This window comes from Nelumbo lutea, chromosome 6 (assembly GCF_056320005.1).
Source record: "Nelumbo lutea isolate HS-2025 chromosome 6, American lotus-T2T, whole genome shotgun sequence".
NCBI lineage: Eukaryota > Viridiplantae > Streptophyta > Magnoliopsida > Proteales > Nelumbonaceae > Nelumbo > Nelumbo lutea.
In genome coordinates this window covers 3686096-3704541 of record NC_142689.1, presented here as the reverse complement: position 1 = coordinate 3704541, position 18446 = coordinate 3686096, and the positions used below count along the sequence as shown (strand labels likewise).

Sequence of the window (18446 nt, the reverse complement as noted above, 5' to 3'; positions counted from 1 at the left end):
AAAAAGAACTAAACATGCATAATTGTCTGTCCTTTGTCATTGTTGTCACTGTCAGCTTGGTCCACCACCTCCATCACTTCCTCATCCTCTTTTTCAATTAGGCCCTAATAAAACGCCCCTTGACTATCAAAGGGTCCCTCAAAATATTAGAGCTTTCTCTTCACAAATGATTCTCAAGATGGTCAACACTAGTGATATGCACCAATGGGGATTGAAGGGTTGGTTCTTTCCCACATGTGTGCCATTTGTAAGAAGAGCAATGAGTTGTTAAGCCACCTTTTCATTTCTTCTCCATCTTCAAAATGAGTCTCCTAAAGATATTTTTACACTCTGGCCAGTTCTCAATGGAGATTGGAAAGCAAAGGTCCTATATAGCTGTGTTCCTTTTGCAGTGTGCTGAGAGGTGTGGAAGGAAAGGAATAGAAGAATCTTTGAAGAAAAATTGAAACACAAGGAGAAACTCTGTGTCGTTATTGTATCAAAGCTTTTAGATTGGATTTTAGTTCTTCCAGAATATTTTTTTTTGGGGGGGGGGTCAAAAGAGAAGAAATTGGGTCTACTTTAGAGTTTGAATAGGCTGAAGCATGTACTTGTGATTTTTTTTTTTTTTAATTTTTGTTCTCTTGTTGTAATGGGCGATGCCTATCACTCAGCCCTTTGTAAGGGAAACATGAAAATTTCCAGTACAAAAAATTGAATCAAATTTGGTCATAAATTTTACTTTTTTAAATTTTTTTTGGTAATATGAGTAGCCAATTGGATATCCACAAGAGAAGAATTTAGAGGGGTTCCTATTGTTTTCATTATTAGGGGATGGCATGGCATGAGGTGGCATCTTTTTCTTGGCTGAGAAAACGAATTCGAAGGCATTGGATCTCCCACTTCAAAATCCTGTAATACTCAACATGAATAAATGCACTCCAGGATGGGTTAGCTAAGCAAGGAGTTGAGAGGGAGTCAATGTTTTGGGCACAAGTGTAATTTTTTCCTCTTTGTTCTTGGGAGTTTAAGCTCCAGTTGGAAGATAAGAAAGTTTATCTTCCTCAATGTAATTACTTTTGTGAAAGTAATGAAATTCTGTTATTGATCAAAATAAATAAATAAATAAATGCACTCTAGGAATCCCAGGGCTATCAGATTGAGATGCCTTTTGTATCATGTAGAGAGATGATTGTAGCATACTTCTGGTCCCATCACAGAACCAAGTGCACTAAGAGCTAAGGTTTTATCCTTGTTACAAGTATTTGCCTACTCCCTTAACTTAGAAAGATTAGAGACTGAAGGAGACTGATCAGTTGAAACAGAATGGTTGAGACTATTGTTTGGTGGCCCTTGGGCTCTACGAAACCAAGGGAGGAAAGATCATTGCCTTTCTGAATGATGCTTTTTAGTAAGAATCAGAATTTTATTAAATTTGCATAGAAAGAATGATATACAGACAACAATGTTACGCCAGTAATCAGCTAGCGTTCTCTGGCAGATGGTCTAGCTAGGAGCAGGGTTGACAGAGAATCCTTGTATTGGGGGATGGACTTGGCAGGGTAGTCATTATGCCATTTGATTTCCCTGTTTAGGATTTCAGGGCTATTTGTACTTTTGCTTTGTTTTCTTTATCTTATTTCTGTTCTGGATCTTCTTCTAAACATTCGATAGGAAGTTCTCTTTTTCTGCATTGCTGATAAAAAAATGGTTCTCTTTTTATGTCTGAGGTTCTTTTATTAATAAAGTGCCTTGGTTAACCAATTTGTTGGTAGATGGATTAGCATGAAGAAGGAAGGGTGCAAATCTGTACCAGGAAGCTTTAAGCTTGGAATAGTTGTACTTTTTCCTGCTTCTGTTCTGTTTTTCCTTGTGGGTGATTAGTAAATGTCTTGTGTCTTCCTTCACCCCCTTTGAGTAGAATTCAGGGGGGATGTTCTTTGTATTTATTTTAGTTCATTGCAGAAATAAAGGCTTGTTGATTATACTAACGATAAAAATAAATTCTTTGATTGCAATGTCTTGGGTGTGGTATTTGGCACCTTATCTACTGTTTGCCACCCACATAACTTGATACGTGTCCCATGTTTCAAGCATCAGAGAGAACTCACATGGGATCTATCTAGTTGGTAATCTGAACCCCCCCTCTCAAAAAAAAAAAAAAGGCACTGAAGAGTGGGTAGAGAGAGTGTGTTAATCACCCACTTACCCTTTTACAGTTTGCTGATCATACTATCTTGTTCTGTGAAGGGGAGATAGGAGGTGGACACAGAATTTGAAACTGGTGGTTCAATTATTTGAGAGATTTGTCAAACTTAAAGGTGAATCTTGATAAAAGTTGCATTGCAGAGATCAACGTGTATAAGAGGGAGATATCTGATATTGCTGAAATCTTAAGTTGTGGGGTGGCTCAATGGCCTTGGATTTATTTGGGGCTTCTTTTGGGTGATAATCCAAGATGTGCTAATTTCTGGAACCCAGTATTAGGTCTACTTTGGCTAATTTGCTTGTATACTACCTATCAGTTTTTAAACTTCTAGGTGTGAGTGGAAAATTGGAAAAACTAATGAGGGACTTTTTGTGGGAGCCTGGTGAGGAGAAGAAGTGGTTATGGAGACTGCCAGCTAAAAAGGACAAATTGTGGGCAAAGGTGATTATTAGCATTCATGGGTTTGCAGCTAATGGATGGGATGCTGGATTGTGGAACAAGGCAACAAGAGCTTCACCATGGAAATCAATCTATGATATTCTTCCAGTTTTGCTTCCTTTTGTCAAATACAACTTATGCTCAGGTAATCTTGTCAAAATTTGGGAACATGTGTGGTTGGGTGACCTCCTGTTGAAAGAACAATTTCCCTCCCTTTTTAGACTTTCTATTTTTAAGGATGAGCCCGTGTCTACCTTTTTGTTACCTTCTAGCTCAATTTCAGTCTTTCAACCTGGGGTTTAGGAGTCCCAGGAAGGCTGAATTTAGTGTTTCAGTTTTACTTCACTATTTGGATGGTGTATTCTTGAACCCTTTAGAGTCGGATTGTAGGATTTGGTGTATTGATTCTTCTGGTTCCTTTTCTTGTGCTTCCTTCTTTTTGGCTTTGACCCAACCTTCTAATAATTCAGTTGTGGCCTTTCCGGTGAAGGAGGTCTAGAACAAGCCTATTCCTCCTAGGGTAAGTGGTTTCTGTTGGGAAGTTTTCTTGGGTAGAATTAATACTTGTGATCTTCTTCACAGGAAGAGATAAAATTGGTGCCTCTCCCCAAAGTGGTGCATTCTTTGCAAGGCTAATGGTGAGACTCGCCACCACTTATTAATTTTCTGCCCTTTTGCTCTTTATATTTAAGAATGTGTTTTTTTTTGGGTGCAGGTGGAACCCCCCCCGGAAAATGTTCAAGGCTTGTTTGCTTCTTCCTTTGTTAACTGGAGAAAGAGGAAGGAGAGAGAGAACCCTTTGGAGGTGTACTAGAGCGGCAATATGCTGGACAATATAGGAAGATAGGAATCAATTTTTTTTTTTTGCCCTTTACTCGGGACCAATAGGCGTGGGAGACTCCTTGGGGGCAGAAATCCTGGCTATGATGGAAGGGATCCAAAAAGCCAAGGAGCTGAATATAAGAAAGTTGATCATTGAACGGGGATTCAAAGCTGGCTGCAGAAAGATGAGACTGGCTAGTGGAAATTTATTAATGAGAGGAAGTTTAAGTTTTTTACTCAGGACATAGAGATCAAGTTACAGTAGGTTAAAAGGAATGCAAATGCCTTCGCCGATGTTTTGGCAAAGCAAGGGGTGGGAAGGGATCAACTCTTCTGGGCTGTTCTGTAATTGCTATACCTTTTTGTCATCTTGGAGAGAGTTAAGAGAGTTTATCTCTCTCTCCAGGATGTTCTCTTGTATCTTCTTCATTAATTAATGAAATTTCTGGTTATTGATAAAAACAAGATTACTGCCATTGGATTTTGTGCATTTAATTGCATGATGAATTTTTTTTTTCTTCAATTCAGAATAAGCTTAAGGATACTCTTTTTATTGCCTGACCAGTCTGACAAGTTGGCGCAGAAGGACAAACTTAAAGGAAAATTTCCCAGGAGATAGCAAAACAACTAATAGATCTCTCTATTTCCCTCTCAATGGGGTCGTAACTGCATTTTCTTTTGTTCTCTATTCAACTTCTCTTGGTCTTGTTATTCTATTCAGTTGGCTCTTCAATCCTGGCTTTCCTTCTCTCTGCAAATGAAGGGTGCTTTTATCTGGTCTATGATTCCATATGCAATCTGTTTGGAGCATTTAGAAGGAGGGGTGCTGTTTAAGGAAAAGAGAAATCTTTGCCTCATGGAGTCATTCGATGCCTGGATAAAGGAGGAGGGATGTGTCAGGTTGGCAGCTGGCATTAAAACTTCTGCCAAACTGTTTTGGTCATGGAGCAGAGTGTTGGGCAGTCAAGAAACAACTTTTCCAAACAATAAATGTGGCAGAAATGCATATGCTGAGAATGAGATAGATGAGTGAAAAAACTAGAAATGATAGAGTCAGAAATGAAGTCATTCAAAGAAACCTTGGAGTAGCACCAATAGGTGATAAAATGAGAGAAAGTAAACTAAGATGGTCTGGTCACATGCAGTTTCATCATGAATCGATGCTTAGTGCATCAAGAGTTCAGTTCCTTTAGAAGAAAAGATTTTATTTTTAGGCTATATATCACATTGGATGTAAAGGTGGTGTACTCTAAGTGTGCATTTTGTTTGATGTTACCTTTTCTACATCCTTGTGCTTATATCAAATAATACTTTTTGTAGAAGTTAATATAGTTAATAATAACCTGACGGTGCTGATTTTTGGTACTTTTGGGACTTGAGGACTCAGTCAATGCTGGTCATGATTGTTGGCGAAACAAGATTTGCGTAGCTGACACCATATAATTGGGATAAGGCATGGATGATGATGATACCTTCAGCCTAAGCATCCTCCTTTTTTTCTGAGTCAGGATTAGCATTAGATCGATCCCACTTAAGAAGTTCCATATGATTAGATTAATTTAACCTTATGTTTTTCAGAGGTTGCTGAATAAATAAATTGCATAAATCCGAAAGGAAGTTCCACTCTATCTTAATATTTGCATTTTAATTAAATGCAATATGGGTTTTACTATAGGCAAGTCTTTTTTCTTACGTTTTATACCATATCCTTGGTTACCTAGACCATAATATCAGTGTTCTCTATGAATATGTGATATTATTTTTGTATTTATAGGCATATGTATGCGTGTTTTTACCAAAAAAGGCATACCTATGTGTTTCAGTGCGTCTCCTCAATACAATTCTTAAGTCTTAACATTGACTCAATGAAACTCTCTTGGTACCAAGATTTTGAACCTTGGTCTTGCATGATATTCAAATTTCAGTGCAAGTAACTTCCATTCTTAAAATGTGAAATACTTCCAATAGAGGTATGTTGCATCAGAGGATTGTGTATAGAGTTAATAATATCATGCTCTTTTCACTACAAGCCTAAAGTACACATCATGGCCTTTTTTTAATGTGTCCTGCTGTTTTGATTTTCTCCTGCAATGACAATTGTTTGTTTTTTATATGTGATGCATAATTATTGTCTCTAAATGATAGTGTTTTTGTTTTTGTTTTTTTTTTAATCTTGCTCCTTCTTGTGCTTTAGAATTTTTGCAATCTATTGTTAAATTGGAACTGGCTGCTTATGGTCTTATTATACTGCAGGTTAGACTATGTCGGGAGAAATCCTCTGGCAATATTTATGCTATGAAAAAATTGAAGAAATCAGAAATGCTTAGTAGGGGCCAGGTGAGATGAGATTCGTGTCAGCGTTTGTATCTCTGTTCTCCTTCACTTTATTCCTTGAAATGAAGGTTATATCTCTTGTACTGATTGCCAAAAAAGAGAAAAAAAGCTTACCAGTTAAAAAAACAAGAGAGAGAAATGAAGAAACTAACTTTGTCTTCATTCCTTTTTCCCCCTTTTTAATTTGTAATTTATGGCAAAGGTCCTTTCAAAAAGATTAAAGAAGACCTTTCATCGCGTGGTTGAATCTACTCAAATGGCTTTTGTTGATGGTTGACTGGAGATATTGGATGGGTTGCTTGTGGATAGTTAGTGTATTTTGGTCATTTTACATGTTGTCTGTTGGGTTTGGCCTAGTGGTTTGATTTGTCTGGTCATAGTTAGTTTGTGTTTAAAATTTCAGTAATTGTTTAATTAATTGGGGTTATTGAGTTTTCTTATGATAGTCGCAATTCTGTAATTTCTGCTTTTCCTAATTTTAGTAGGACTGGCCACCCTTGTATTGTTTATATGCGTGTTTCATGGTCTCATAAACGTGGGAGAAATAGGACCTTAAATCAATGGTAGGGATTTTAATGTGATTTTCGAGTGAATTGAATAATCCTCATCAACAGATTTTAACTAGAATGAGAAAGTTTAACAATTTCATAGAAACATGTGAGTTAAAGGAGATTCCCCTTTTACAAGTTCGATTCGCTTGGTCTAACTTTCAAGCAAACCCCCTTTAGTCAAAACTGAAGAGGTTCCTATTTAATCTATAGTGGAAGGAACATTGGGAAGGTTTGGTTTGTAGAGCTCTACCTAGAGTGGCCTTTGACCATTATCCTATTAGATTAGGGCCTAAAGGGCTTTTAGGTGGTCCTACCCCTTTTAGGTTTGAAAAGGGGTTGACTCGGCTGGAATTTGCACATAAGCTGAAGGAGTGGTGGAGGGAAGATTTAAGAGGAATCACTTGGAAAGTTGTGAGATTTCACAAAAAAATTGCAAAGATTGAAAGCTATGGTTAAGGATTAGAACAAGGACCATTTTGGGAAGATTTTGCAACTAATTACCAGTTTCTCCATATGTCTTCAAAGGAGAAGAGTGAAAATAGATCCAAAGCCTTAGCCCAGTTAATAGCCCTTATCAGCAGACAGTCCCAAATAGTAGCCTCATCCCTTTCTTTATCATTGAAAGCCCTGCTATTTCTTTCCTCCCAAACCATCCATACTAAACAGCCCTAACACAGCTTAGGCCACCTGAATCCATCCCCCCCCCCCCCCCCAATTGCAAACGCATCCTCCACCTGTATCCAGAAATACCAAATTTCATGGTAACGGCTTTCTCCATTTTATATAACCATTTTCTAATAAAATTGAAGTTACTTATAAAAAAAAATGCAAGCACATGTGTGAAAAGAGTTAAAAAAAATGGGCATATAGGTATTGGAATGAATTTTAGAGCTTATTTTCTGCTTGTGTGACTTTTGGTGAATGATTTCCAAGGACCTAGAGAGATTATAGGACCCATTTGAGTGATTACATGTTTTTTCTTTCTTCTTTCACTCTTAAACCATTATACCATTATAGTTATCAGCAACTTTCAAATTCGTCAGAAAAAGGAGTGCTTGTCAAAGTTTACATCAAAATCCATTTTTTTCTTGTTTTGGCAGTTTTTCCCTTGTGCCAAACCATTTCTGATTACTTCATACTTGGTTGGCCCCATATACCTTTATAACCTTTTATCATACCAAATATCATCCCAAAATTCCATTTGGAACCCTAGTTTTCATGAATTTTTAGTCTTCTCCACATTATAGAATTTTTGTCCTTTTGTGCAAGATGTACTCCAAACCATAGCAAACTTGGTTTCCCCTTATCTACCCAGGACCATGGTTTAAAGCATCAATACGCCCGATATGCACAAACAGGCGTATCGGGTGTTTCAATACTTTATAACTTTTTTTTTTGTTTTTTTAAAATGTTTAAGGGAGTCGGTTTTAGATTTGCCTACCCCCTGAAAAGGCCCAAATTCCAAAACACCCCTTATTTGGGGTTTCGGAAAGCCACCAATACAAAACAGTACAGCCTTTTTGGACCTTGCCCAGGACAAATCTACATCAAAATTTTGTTGAAAAAAATCCAACCATAGACCTATTATCCCTAATTTGATACTTTCCACAATTCTGGGGTTTAGACCATGCGATCCTTCTTCAATTTGTATCGTAGTAGGAGCTCCTACATCATTTTGGTATTGGTGCACGTTGTCGTACTTCAGTTTGCATCAAAACAGATGGTCCTACTTTTATTGGTATTAGGGGAGGCAGTCCTACATCATGGGTACCTACGACCTTCCTGCCTTTCCTGGGTAGACGTCATGTAAACTGTATGGAATGTTGATGGGTTAACCAGAGCAAGTTGGAACCATTAACTATTGACTGTGAATTCATAAACAATTCTTGGATTTGGATCTAAAATTGTATTTCCTTAATGACATAAGAAAATTCAATTGATACACAAGTAATCAGTATCGATTTTGAATTCTTTTCTTTTCAATTTCAATTATAACAACATATAGGTCTATATGTAAACCCCAGAATAGAAATTGGTATGGTATTATTACACAGATATATATGATGTCTATAGGGAATTCTCGTGCTTCAATTTTTTTCATTGAATATAAATAAAATAGAAATTATGATATAGCACGACCTCCGTTGTCCCGAATAAAACTGCGATAAAAGAAGAGATATGCGGATAGCTAGATAGCTATATCCGCGCATGTGCTTAAAAATACAACCTCTCTTATACACTTTAATTGTATTCCACAAATTCTACTAACAAGTGGGGAAAAATATCTCTCTTAGCTACGAATCTTTTGTGAACAATGGAATCCGCGAAAAGTGAAGTTCTAAAAAAAGGTCAATTCTATACTTCCTGATTATTCTGTCTTTATTTCATTCATAGTTTCATTCATAGAGAACAGATCAAATCCTGTCTTTATTTCATTCATAGTTTCATTCATAGAGAACAGATCAAATCTCTGCCACTTGGTTTGTTTTGGTTATTATGTTTTTAAATTTCTCTTTTTATGTTGCCTATACAAATTTTGTTTTAGTCTGTCCATTTGGTGATTGAAGCAATGCCATAGGATGTCATTAGGGTAAAACTATTCAGACAATATTTGGTTTGAAGCCTGCAATTTTTATGTTCTCTATTATTTGTTCTGGTCCTTAAGGTTACTTATTTGTTGCTAAGTCCTTCCTTGCACAGAACTTGGTTAACGTGCTTTCCCATTATAGGTGGAACATGTTAGAGCTGAAAGGAACTTGCTTGCAGAAGTTGCCAGCCACTGCATTGTGAAGCTCTACTATTCATTTCAAGATGCTGATTACCTGTATCTAATAATGGAATATCTGCCTGGTGGTGACATGATGACTCTGCTGATGAGAGAAGACACTTTAACTGAAAGTGTGGCTAGATTTTACATTGCCCAAAGTGTCCTGGCTATAGAGTCCATTCATAAACATAACTATATTCATAGGTTTGGATTTATCTATTGTTGACACTTTCAATAAATTGTTAGAGGCAGGGTTCTTCTTAAAATGGGGTTTGTGAATTGTTTATTGGATGCATCTGTATTATCCACATTCATGAGTTCAACCATTTTTTTTTCAGAGATATCAAACCTGACAACCTTCTACTGGACAAAAATGGTCACATGAAGCTCTCTGATTTTGGTCTTTGCAAGCCTCTTGACTGCAGAGCACTGTCTACTCTAGATGAAAATGAACCTATGGCTGATGAGAATATGAGAGAATCGATGGAGATAGATGGATGCTTCCCAGATGCAGTTAATGGCAGCAAATGGAAAAGCCCCCGCGAGCAACTACAGCATTGGCAGATGAACAGGCGGAAACTGGTACTCAAGTGATTTGCTTTTCTTCTTTTGTTTTTTTCCTGCAAAAGAAGTTATAAAAATATCATTTCAGTTTATGCTCTTCCAATATCATATTTTTGCTAGTCTTAACAGTGATGATACACAATATATAAAATTTTGGTGTTGTTTTGATTGGTAATACCCAAAAATTTTGTTAAAACAAGTATTATTTATTTATTGAAGGAAAATAACTTAGTTAACTAAAACAGAATATGCTAGGAGAAGGGTCCTCTCTCAGACTGGTCTAGGCCACTAAGTAAATCCTCTGGTCCTTAGACAAATGGTAACATTATTGTCAAACTTGCACATCTGAAGAGTAGTTCAATCTTCCTCCTGGATGTCCACATACTAATTAATAATGGTGAGGAACATTAAGAGAAAACAGTATGATGTATACATGTTTTTTTTCCTTCTTATTTTTAATGGATTCTAGACTCTCCTCATGACTTATATTTAACTTGAACTCCAAGTTTCATTTAAACTAGAAGTACAACCATTTACATGACATGAAAATTAAACTTATATAAAAAGAAAAAGAAAAATGAAAACAAACTTGTCTGAAATAGTTTACACATTGATCTGTGTTCTGGATGCTATGCTTTTGTAATTTAGAATGAACTATCAAGTATCGGTCATTATCTAATCCCTATTTGCCAAAACATAAGATGATCCTGTCTACTTATTTTAATTGGATAAAGACTTTCTATTTAAGGAGATACATGCCCTAATACAAGGGCTGAAGCACACAAGAAACACTTGGGGCCTAAAACAATGTTGGTGGTGCTAACTTACTATATAATAATATGTAATTCCCTATTGAAACATTTTTGCTAGGAATAACCTATTGCTAACATCTTTGTTGGCAAGAGTTGGTTTCATGCTGGAGAAAGTGGAGAAGGTAGTGCTGGAGAACAGACTACTTTTTGACTTCTTTCCATGGGAGGCTTCGTGGAGAAAGTGGAGGGAGGTTTCGTGGAGAAAGTAAAATGTCAGCTCTGAGGATAGAGGCCAAAGAGTTTCTCTTTGAAGAGATACGGATCAAAGGAAGAATGGGTTTGAAAGTAAGAGAACGGAAGAGAGCCACGATCCTTGTGGAAGGCTCAGAAATGACTGAGTGGGTGAAAGAGTTTGTCTCTGATGCAGTTGCTAAAGGGAAGCAGAAATATCGGAAAGAAAATTTCTCAGGATCGGGTAGGAGGTATGTGCTGGAGAACAAGAAGAGTGCAAAAGGTGCATTTATTTCTTTAACTGAATATTTCTCTAAAGGAAGGAAACAAATGATTTGTCTTCCTCAAGGGAAGAATGATCAAGGGTGGAGAAGGATTGCTGGGACACTAACAAATTTTCTAAATAGAAGGAGAATGGAGAATAAAGAGAATATGAAAGTTGATGAAATGGGACAACGACCAGAAACCAGAAGCCAGTTTTTGTGTAAAAAGGAGGATACAAACAAAAAGTTTGTTGCCATGGCAAATAGTAGGAGGGACCCTTCATTGGTAGCAGAGGGGATAAAAGGAAAATGGGATAGAATGCTAGTGGTTGAAGCTGGAGGGGTGGTGACAGACTTGTGGAAAGTTGCAGAAATGTTGAAGAGCAAGATGGAGCTAAGAAGCACCTTTATTGTGACCCTGTTCTATCCTGCTAAGGCAGTATTGGACTCTCTTGAAAACCAGGTAAATGTTAGAGCCCTAAGTATCCAAGATGATCTGGGAACCTTCTCGGTTTTTAAATTGTCGTTTTCATCAAATTCAAAAGTGTTCTCAGTGGAAGATAATGTAATTGTTCGAGTGCTTGGATTGCCATTCCATCTCCGGAATCAAAAAACATCAAACTCAATTGCTTTGTTGTGTGGAGCTCGTCTTGATGGTGTTTTTTGTGGAGACCTGTGAAGTGCAGCCATTCTACTAGGTGGTGTAAAACCAGAAGATATACCGAGGAAGGTGAATGTAGCTGTGGAGGGTTTGTTCTTCCCAGTGTGGTTACTATCCTCCATTGAAGCTACCCCTGCAAGGCAGGAGGAAGACGAAGTGGTGGAGGAGCTGCAGTTGCGTGGTAGTCTGAAAGTGGCTGTAAAAAAGAAACAAGGAGTTTTCACAAGAATGGAAGCACAGCCTTTAGGCAGGCCAAAAGACTCGGATCAGGAAACCATTAGAAGTGTTAGACGTGTTACACAAGGCATTGGTGGGAAAACCAAAGTTTCTTTTGCTCAGGCAGTTGCTTGTGGACCTAAGCAATTTACTCCAGCGGAGAGAAATGGTCCGAGTGCAATACGGGAGGAGGGAGGTGATTCATCGGGTCGAGTAGAGGTATTGGTAGCCTCAGGAATATGCACGGGGGTCCAACCAGCAGGCCCATCTCTAAATTGTAATTCTGGGCCCAGTAGGCCTGAAAAGTTAAGTGGGCTATGCTTAAAAGACCCAAGAGTGAGGGGGGTGCGTGACAACTTAAAGGAGCACGTGACAAGGTTGTCTCCTCAGGTAGTCAGTAAAATCCGTATACCATTGTCTTCCGCAAGCCCTTTCTCTCATTCGAACAGTTCAGCGAAGGTCTCCAACTCGTTATAGTGGAGACCCTCGAAGAAGATGCCGCATAAGGAACAGGAACGCCATAACTAGACCTGTTCATGGGCCGGGCCGGGCTGGGCTTGGGCCAGGATTTTAGTGTTCATTCACAGAAAAATAATAGGCCCGAGCCCGAGCCCGACCCGACCAACGGACCTAGAACTTGGGCCCGACCCCGGCCCTGATAAAAAGCCCGAAGCCCAAGCCCGACCTAATAAAAGAAAATAAAAAATTTCCCTATTCAAATAGACATTATTTATTTTAATTCAGGTGTTTTTCCCCTATTTAAATGAACAATGGGCCTACAAGTGAATCAACAACCTTCTCAAATCAAAAAATTTATTCAAATGGATATCACATAGGGTTTTTACTTAGGTTTAACTATAGGTTGGGCTGGGCTATTTTGGCAAAGCCTGAGCCCGACTCGAATTTTATGCGGGCCGGGCTTTTTGGCCCGAGGTTAAGCCCACGGGCCAAAAAGCCTGTTCAAGCCTGTCCGGGAGTTGGGTCGGGCCGGGCCGGGCTGGCTCGTCGGGCCACCCGGCCCATAAACAGGTCTAGCCGTAACCCCAGGAGTGTGAAGAGCAGTGAGGTTTTCAACTTTGATTCAGAAAGATTAACAAACAATGAAGAACTTTATGATTCCGATTCAGATTTGGGAGAAGCCATTGGCTTGGGAAGTATCAACCTCCAAAAACCAAGAGATATACTGGAAGAGGGTAGCCTAAACACTAAATTGTTATTCCTAGAGGAGGAGACAGATTCACAAGATTCTGGTATATCAAAACGCAAAGAAGAGTGAGCCTTAGTAGCGGAGAACAAATCTTTCCCAAACTGGGTATGCTATACAAAAGACAGGTGGAGTTGGGAACACTTAAAGAGATAAGGTAGAGTGCATCCCGCCAATAAATGTGTCCATTCCATATGTGCAGCTTAGTCAGGACATCAGACTAGAGAGACAGGAATCCAACTTGGAGCCTTACCTAAGGATTCACGCAGAGGGAAAGAGAAGTGAAGTTTCTATGACTGTAGAGGGTGAGGAAGTATTGGTTGTACCTAGTCTGCTTCCACGGTTGAGTCCAAAAAAGGGGAAGGGCCTAGTCCTGACTCCAAGAATTGATACCCAACAGCCAGTCCACATGCAACCATCTATGCTAATTCCAGGTAAACTTGTCCATTTGGTTTTAGATACTAACTTGGGTTCTCTGCCTGTAACAAATGTCCTGGAATCCCAACCAGACCAACCAACTGGTAGCAGGGAAGTGGCGATTGATAATGATGGAGTCCGATTAGAGAAGGGAGTTGGGTTGTTAGAAAGGAAACAAGAGGAGTTAGAATGGATTTGGGAGCAGATTTGTGCCCTGCTGGAGGAATATAAACAGAAGGAGAAAATGATAGAGGTGGCTCCAAAAAACCCTGAATCAGAGGCAAGAACCAATAGATTGGGGCGGGAGTTAGGAAATAAAGGGCAGAATAGGAAGTCAGTGGGAAATAAGGGTAGGAAAAAGAAGAAAAGGTCTGAAGTAGAGAGACTAATAATGGACATTGAAGGGGATATCGAATTCAGTGGCACAGGGGAAAGAAAGAAGGGTTCTAAATGAAGGAACACTATATTGGAGGGCTAAATTCTTGAAAGGGAATGAAGATAATAAGCTGGAATGTAAGGGGTTTGGGTAGTGCCAGAAAAAGGAGATTGATTAAGGAGCTACTTAGGAGAGAAAGACCTGATGTTGTGATGTTGCAGGAGACAAAATTAGTTGAACTGGATAGAAGGTGGGTCTGGGAGATCTGGAAATTAAGAGGGGTAAGATGGTGCTCAGCTCCGTCATGGGGAGCCTTGGGGGGGAATAGTAACTTTGTGGAGGGAGGACTTCGTAGAACCAGTAGAAGAGCTAATAGGAAACTTCACTGTATCCCTAAAATTCAGAATGGTGGAAGATGGGTTTATTTGGGTGCTAACAAATGTGTATGGTCCAAATAATCACAGAGAGAGGAATGAGTTATGGTAGGAGCTTCATGGAATTCAAGGTTTGTGGGAAGGTCCTTGGTGTTTGGGGGGGTGATTTTAATGCAATAAGATTCACAAATGAGTCAAATAATCCTAGGCAAGCCATTACAACTAGTATGAGGAAGTTCAATCACTTTATAATTCCAAGGAAACCTAACCTGCTCAAAGCTTGATAGATTCCTATTTAATGAGGGTTGGGAGAGCCATTGGAGAGGTTTGGTGGCTAAGGCCCTACCTAGGATAACCTCTGATCACTACCCTATAGAAGTAGGACGAGAACCTCTTGGTAATGGACCTAAACCATTCAGGTTTGAAAATATGTGGTTGACACACCTGGATTTCTTGCCTAAGGTTAAGGAATGGTGGAGTGAAGAGATGAGAGAAGTGAAATGGGATGGGGTTAGATTTCACAAAAAATTAAAAAGGTTGAGAGGCAAAATAAAAGAATGGAATGAGGATCAATTTGGAAGAGTGGAGTTAGATGCAAGAAATCCAGGGATGATGCAAAAGAATCCCAAGGGATGATGGATGACCAAGACAGAGGAATGAGGAGGAAACTGAAAAAGGAGTTAGAGGAGACTTTGAGGGAGGAGATCTCTTGGAGACAAAAATCCATACATAAGTGGATCAAGGAAGGGGATGGGAATACCAAATTCTTTCATGCTTTGGATAATGGGAGAAGGAGGAAAAAATTGATACTAAAGCTTGAGGTTGATGGTGTGGAGATAACCTCTCAAGAGGAGATTGCTAGTAGGATTGTGGATCACTTCAAATCCATCTTTCAAAGACCCTTAGAGAATTGGTTAATAGTAGGGGAGGAGAATTGGCCAACTTTGAACCAAACAAATAAGGGATGGCTGGAAAGAATGATTCAGGACTGTTGGGACACATAGTCAAAGAAGACTTAATTGGAGTATTTAGAGAATTTGAGGATAAACATTTTGTGTGTCCTGGAATCAATGCCACCTTTATAGCCTTAATTCTCAAAAAGAATGATGCCAGACACCCCAAAGATTTTCGGCTAGTTAGCCTGGTGACAAGCATCTATAAGATTCTGGCAAAAGTGCTCTCTAGGAGGATCAAAGCAGTTCTCCCCTCTCTCATTAGCCAAGCAGATGGAGCATTTATACAGGATAGACAAATTACAGATCAGATCCTTATTGCAAACAAGAGTGTGGAAGAGATAAGGAAATTGGGCAGGAAAGGATTTGTTTGCAAACTGGACTTGGAGAAAGCCTATGACTTAGTGGATTGGAGTTTCCTACTGGAGATGTCAAGAAGACGTGGATTTGGGGATAAATGGTGTAATTGGATTAGAGGATGCTAAAACTCGTCGTTATTCAGTGTTGGTGAATGGGGTGGTTAAGGACTTTTTTCCAGCCAATAGAGGCTTAAGACAAGGGGATCCGCTCTCCCCTTTCCTCTTTACACTTGTTGTTGATGTCTTTAGTAGGATGATCTCCAAAGCAGATGAGGAGGGCCAAATAAAGGGATGGAGAATAGGGAGCAGAGGCATTCTAGTAACTCACCTTCAGTTTGCTGATGATATTGTTATTTTTTTTGAAGGGAATGAGTTGAGCAAAGTGGAGAACCTTAAGATTTTAATAAGTACTTTTGAGAGGGTCTCCAACTTGAAGGTAAATTTTGATAAAAGTTGTGTGGCTGGAGTAAACTTGTTGAATAGGGAGATTGAATCCATTGCAGAATGCTTAGGTTGCAATATTTCTTCTTGGCCTTTGACATACTTAGGGCTACCCTTAGGAGCCAACCCTAAAGAAAGTAGTTTTTGGGCCCCTATTGTGGAGAAATTTGATAAGTGCTTGGCGGTTTGGAAAAAGAATTACATTTCAATAGGGGGTAGGCTGACTTTAATTAAGGCTACACTTGCCAACCTTCCAACCTACTTCCTTTCAGTGTGTAGGGTTCCTCCAAGGGAGGCTAAGAAACTGGAGAAGAGAATGAGGGACTTTCTATGGGAATCAAGAGAGGTGAAAAAGGATCACTTGATCAAATGGGAGGTAGTTAACAAACCAAAGGAAGAAGGGGGTTTAGGGATAGGGAACTTAGTGCTGAAGAATGTAGCCCTTCTAGGGAAGTGGCTATGGAGATGGCCCCGAGAGAGAGAGAGAGATTATGGCATGAGGTGGTGGCAAGCATTCATGATTGTGTAGGAAATGGTTGGGATTCCGGGATATCTCACCGAGCTACCCTTACTACACCTTGGAAGGCTATACATGGTATTCTCCCTCGCTTCCTTAGATTCATCAGGTATGATGCTTGTTCTGGTAAAGCTATTATGTTCTGGGAGGATATTTGGGTGGGTACTCAACCCCTCAAAGATTGTTTCCCCTCGCTCTATTCCCTTTCTCTTCACAAACATGAGCCAATTGCAACTTTTCTCCCGAGCCCGTTAAACCCCTTATCTTTAAACTAGGACTTTGGGTTTCATAGAGGATTAAGGGATGGTGAGTCGAGTTGTGTTATTGAGCTAATTCATTTACTAGAATCTGTTTGCTTGGACCCCACTTATTTTGACCAAAGGGTTTGGACTCCTCTTCCAAAAGGTACTTTTAGTTTCTCTTCTTTTCTAAAATCCGTTAGTTCTAACCTCATTTCCCAAGGATTCCCTGTCAAAGAAGTCTGGGCGCGACCTATTCCCCCAAAAATTGCTGTATTCTGCTGGGAAGTCTTCTATGGGAAAATCAATACTTTGGAAAACTTACAGAAAAAGAGACCCTCGCTTTGTCTTTCCCCAAATTGGTGTTCCTTGCGTAAGGCCGAGAATGAGGATTGTTTCCATTTGCTGATCTCATGTTTCTTTGCTACAGCTATATAGAGGTGGAGCCTTTGTTTATTTGGAGGTAGGTGGACTATGCCTTCTGATTTAAGCTTGTTATTCAACCCATCTGTCTTTGTTTGGCACACTAGAAGAGGTAAGGTCATGTGGAAATGTGTCAGGGCAGCCACTCTATGTACTCTTTGGGAGGAAAGGAATGCAAGAATTTTCTTAGAGAAGGAAAGAGGGTTAGATGAAATGAAGGATTGTATCCTAACAAGAGCAATCCATGGCTGAAAACTGTGGATATCATTGATGATTTGTGGAGGAATTGGCTAGTAATAGCTAACACTTCAACAAAGAAGGATAGAATTCTGTCAGAATGGGTTCCGCCTTTGGAAGGTGTCATCAAGCTGAACTTTGATGGAAGCAGCCAAGGCAACCCCCAGCCTTCAGGTATAGGGGGTAACCTGAGAAATAAGGACAGCAATATAATTTTCCTATTCTCAGGACCGGTGGGAGTGGGGGATTCCACAAGGGCAGAAATCCTTGCTGCAGTACAAGGAAATCAGATCTCCAACCAGCTTGGGGTGGAGCATCTCCTAGTTGAAGGGGACTCTTAGGTGGTAACAAGGTGGCTCCTAAACTTGGATACCACCATTTGGGGCTACAAAGATCTCCTAAAAAAAGTAAAGTGGTTAACCAGCAATATGAGAGTTGAGGTAAAATGGGTTAGTAGGTCTGCTAATTCTTTGGCTGATGCTTTAGCCAAACAGGGGGTTTCTAGGGAAGATCTTTTTTGTGCTTCTTTGTAAGTTGTTATTAATTTGGAAATCTGTACTTAACTAGCCCGGAGAAGTTGCAACTCGTGCCTTTCCTTGGGGACTTTGTACTATTGTCTATTGCTGATTAATAAAATTATTTCAGTTATCAAAAAAAAAAAAAATCTTTGTTGGCAAGCTTATCTTAGCTACAAGCCTAAAATCAGATTTGAACATGTTGTTTCTTGTTTGCCCGGAAGTCTGTCCCATATCTCAATGTTCTTCTTATAGCTGTCTCGTAAAAATTTCCTATACCAGTCAAACAACACACCAGATTCACTTTACTCCAACCATCTTGCTCTAATTCTATGGGCAATCTTCTATTTCTTTCCCATCATTGATGATTGGTCAAAGATAAAGTGGTTAGTTTTGGGGTATATCTTGATCATCAATCTTATACTTCTTAGTTGCAAATTGATTATCAGGATTCAGTAGATGCACCTGATCATTCGTACTAATTAAGAGTTTGTTGATCTTTTTCCTAACACAAATGGAGATTTTTACTTCTTTGCTCCCCTGGATTGTGATATCATCAAAGGACCATTGTGACTTGAGAAAGAACAAGCATTTGTTATGGTAT

General features: G+C 39.2%; 1 protein-coding gene across 1 annotated transcript in view; it reads left to right on the top strand.

Annotated features, from left to right (window-relative positions):
- Positions 1–18446, top strand: part of LOC148846888 (AGC (cAMP-dependent, cGMP-dependent and protein kinase C) kinase family protein) — a 52900-nt gene that overhangs the window by 14439 nt on the left and 20015 nt on the right. Inside the window, exons 3-5 of the mRNA XM_088952201.1 lie at positions 5702–5785; positions 9063–9304; positions 9439–9682. Coding sequence (XP_088808327.1) covers positions 5702–5785; positions 9063–9304; positions 9439–9682 — 570 coding nt within the window. The remainder of the gene's footprint in view (positions 1–5701; positions 5786–9062; positions 9305–9438; positions 9683–18446) is intronic.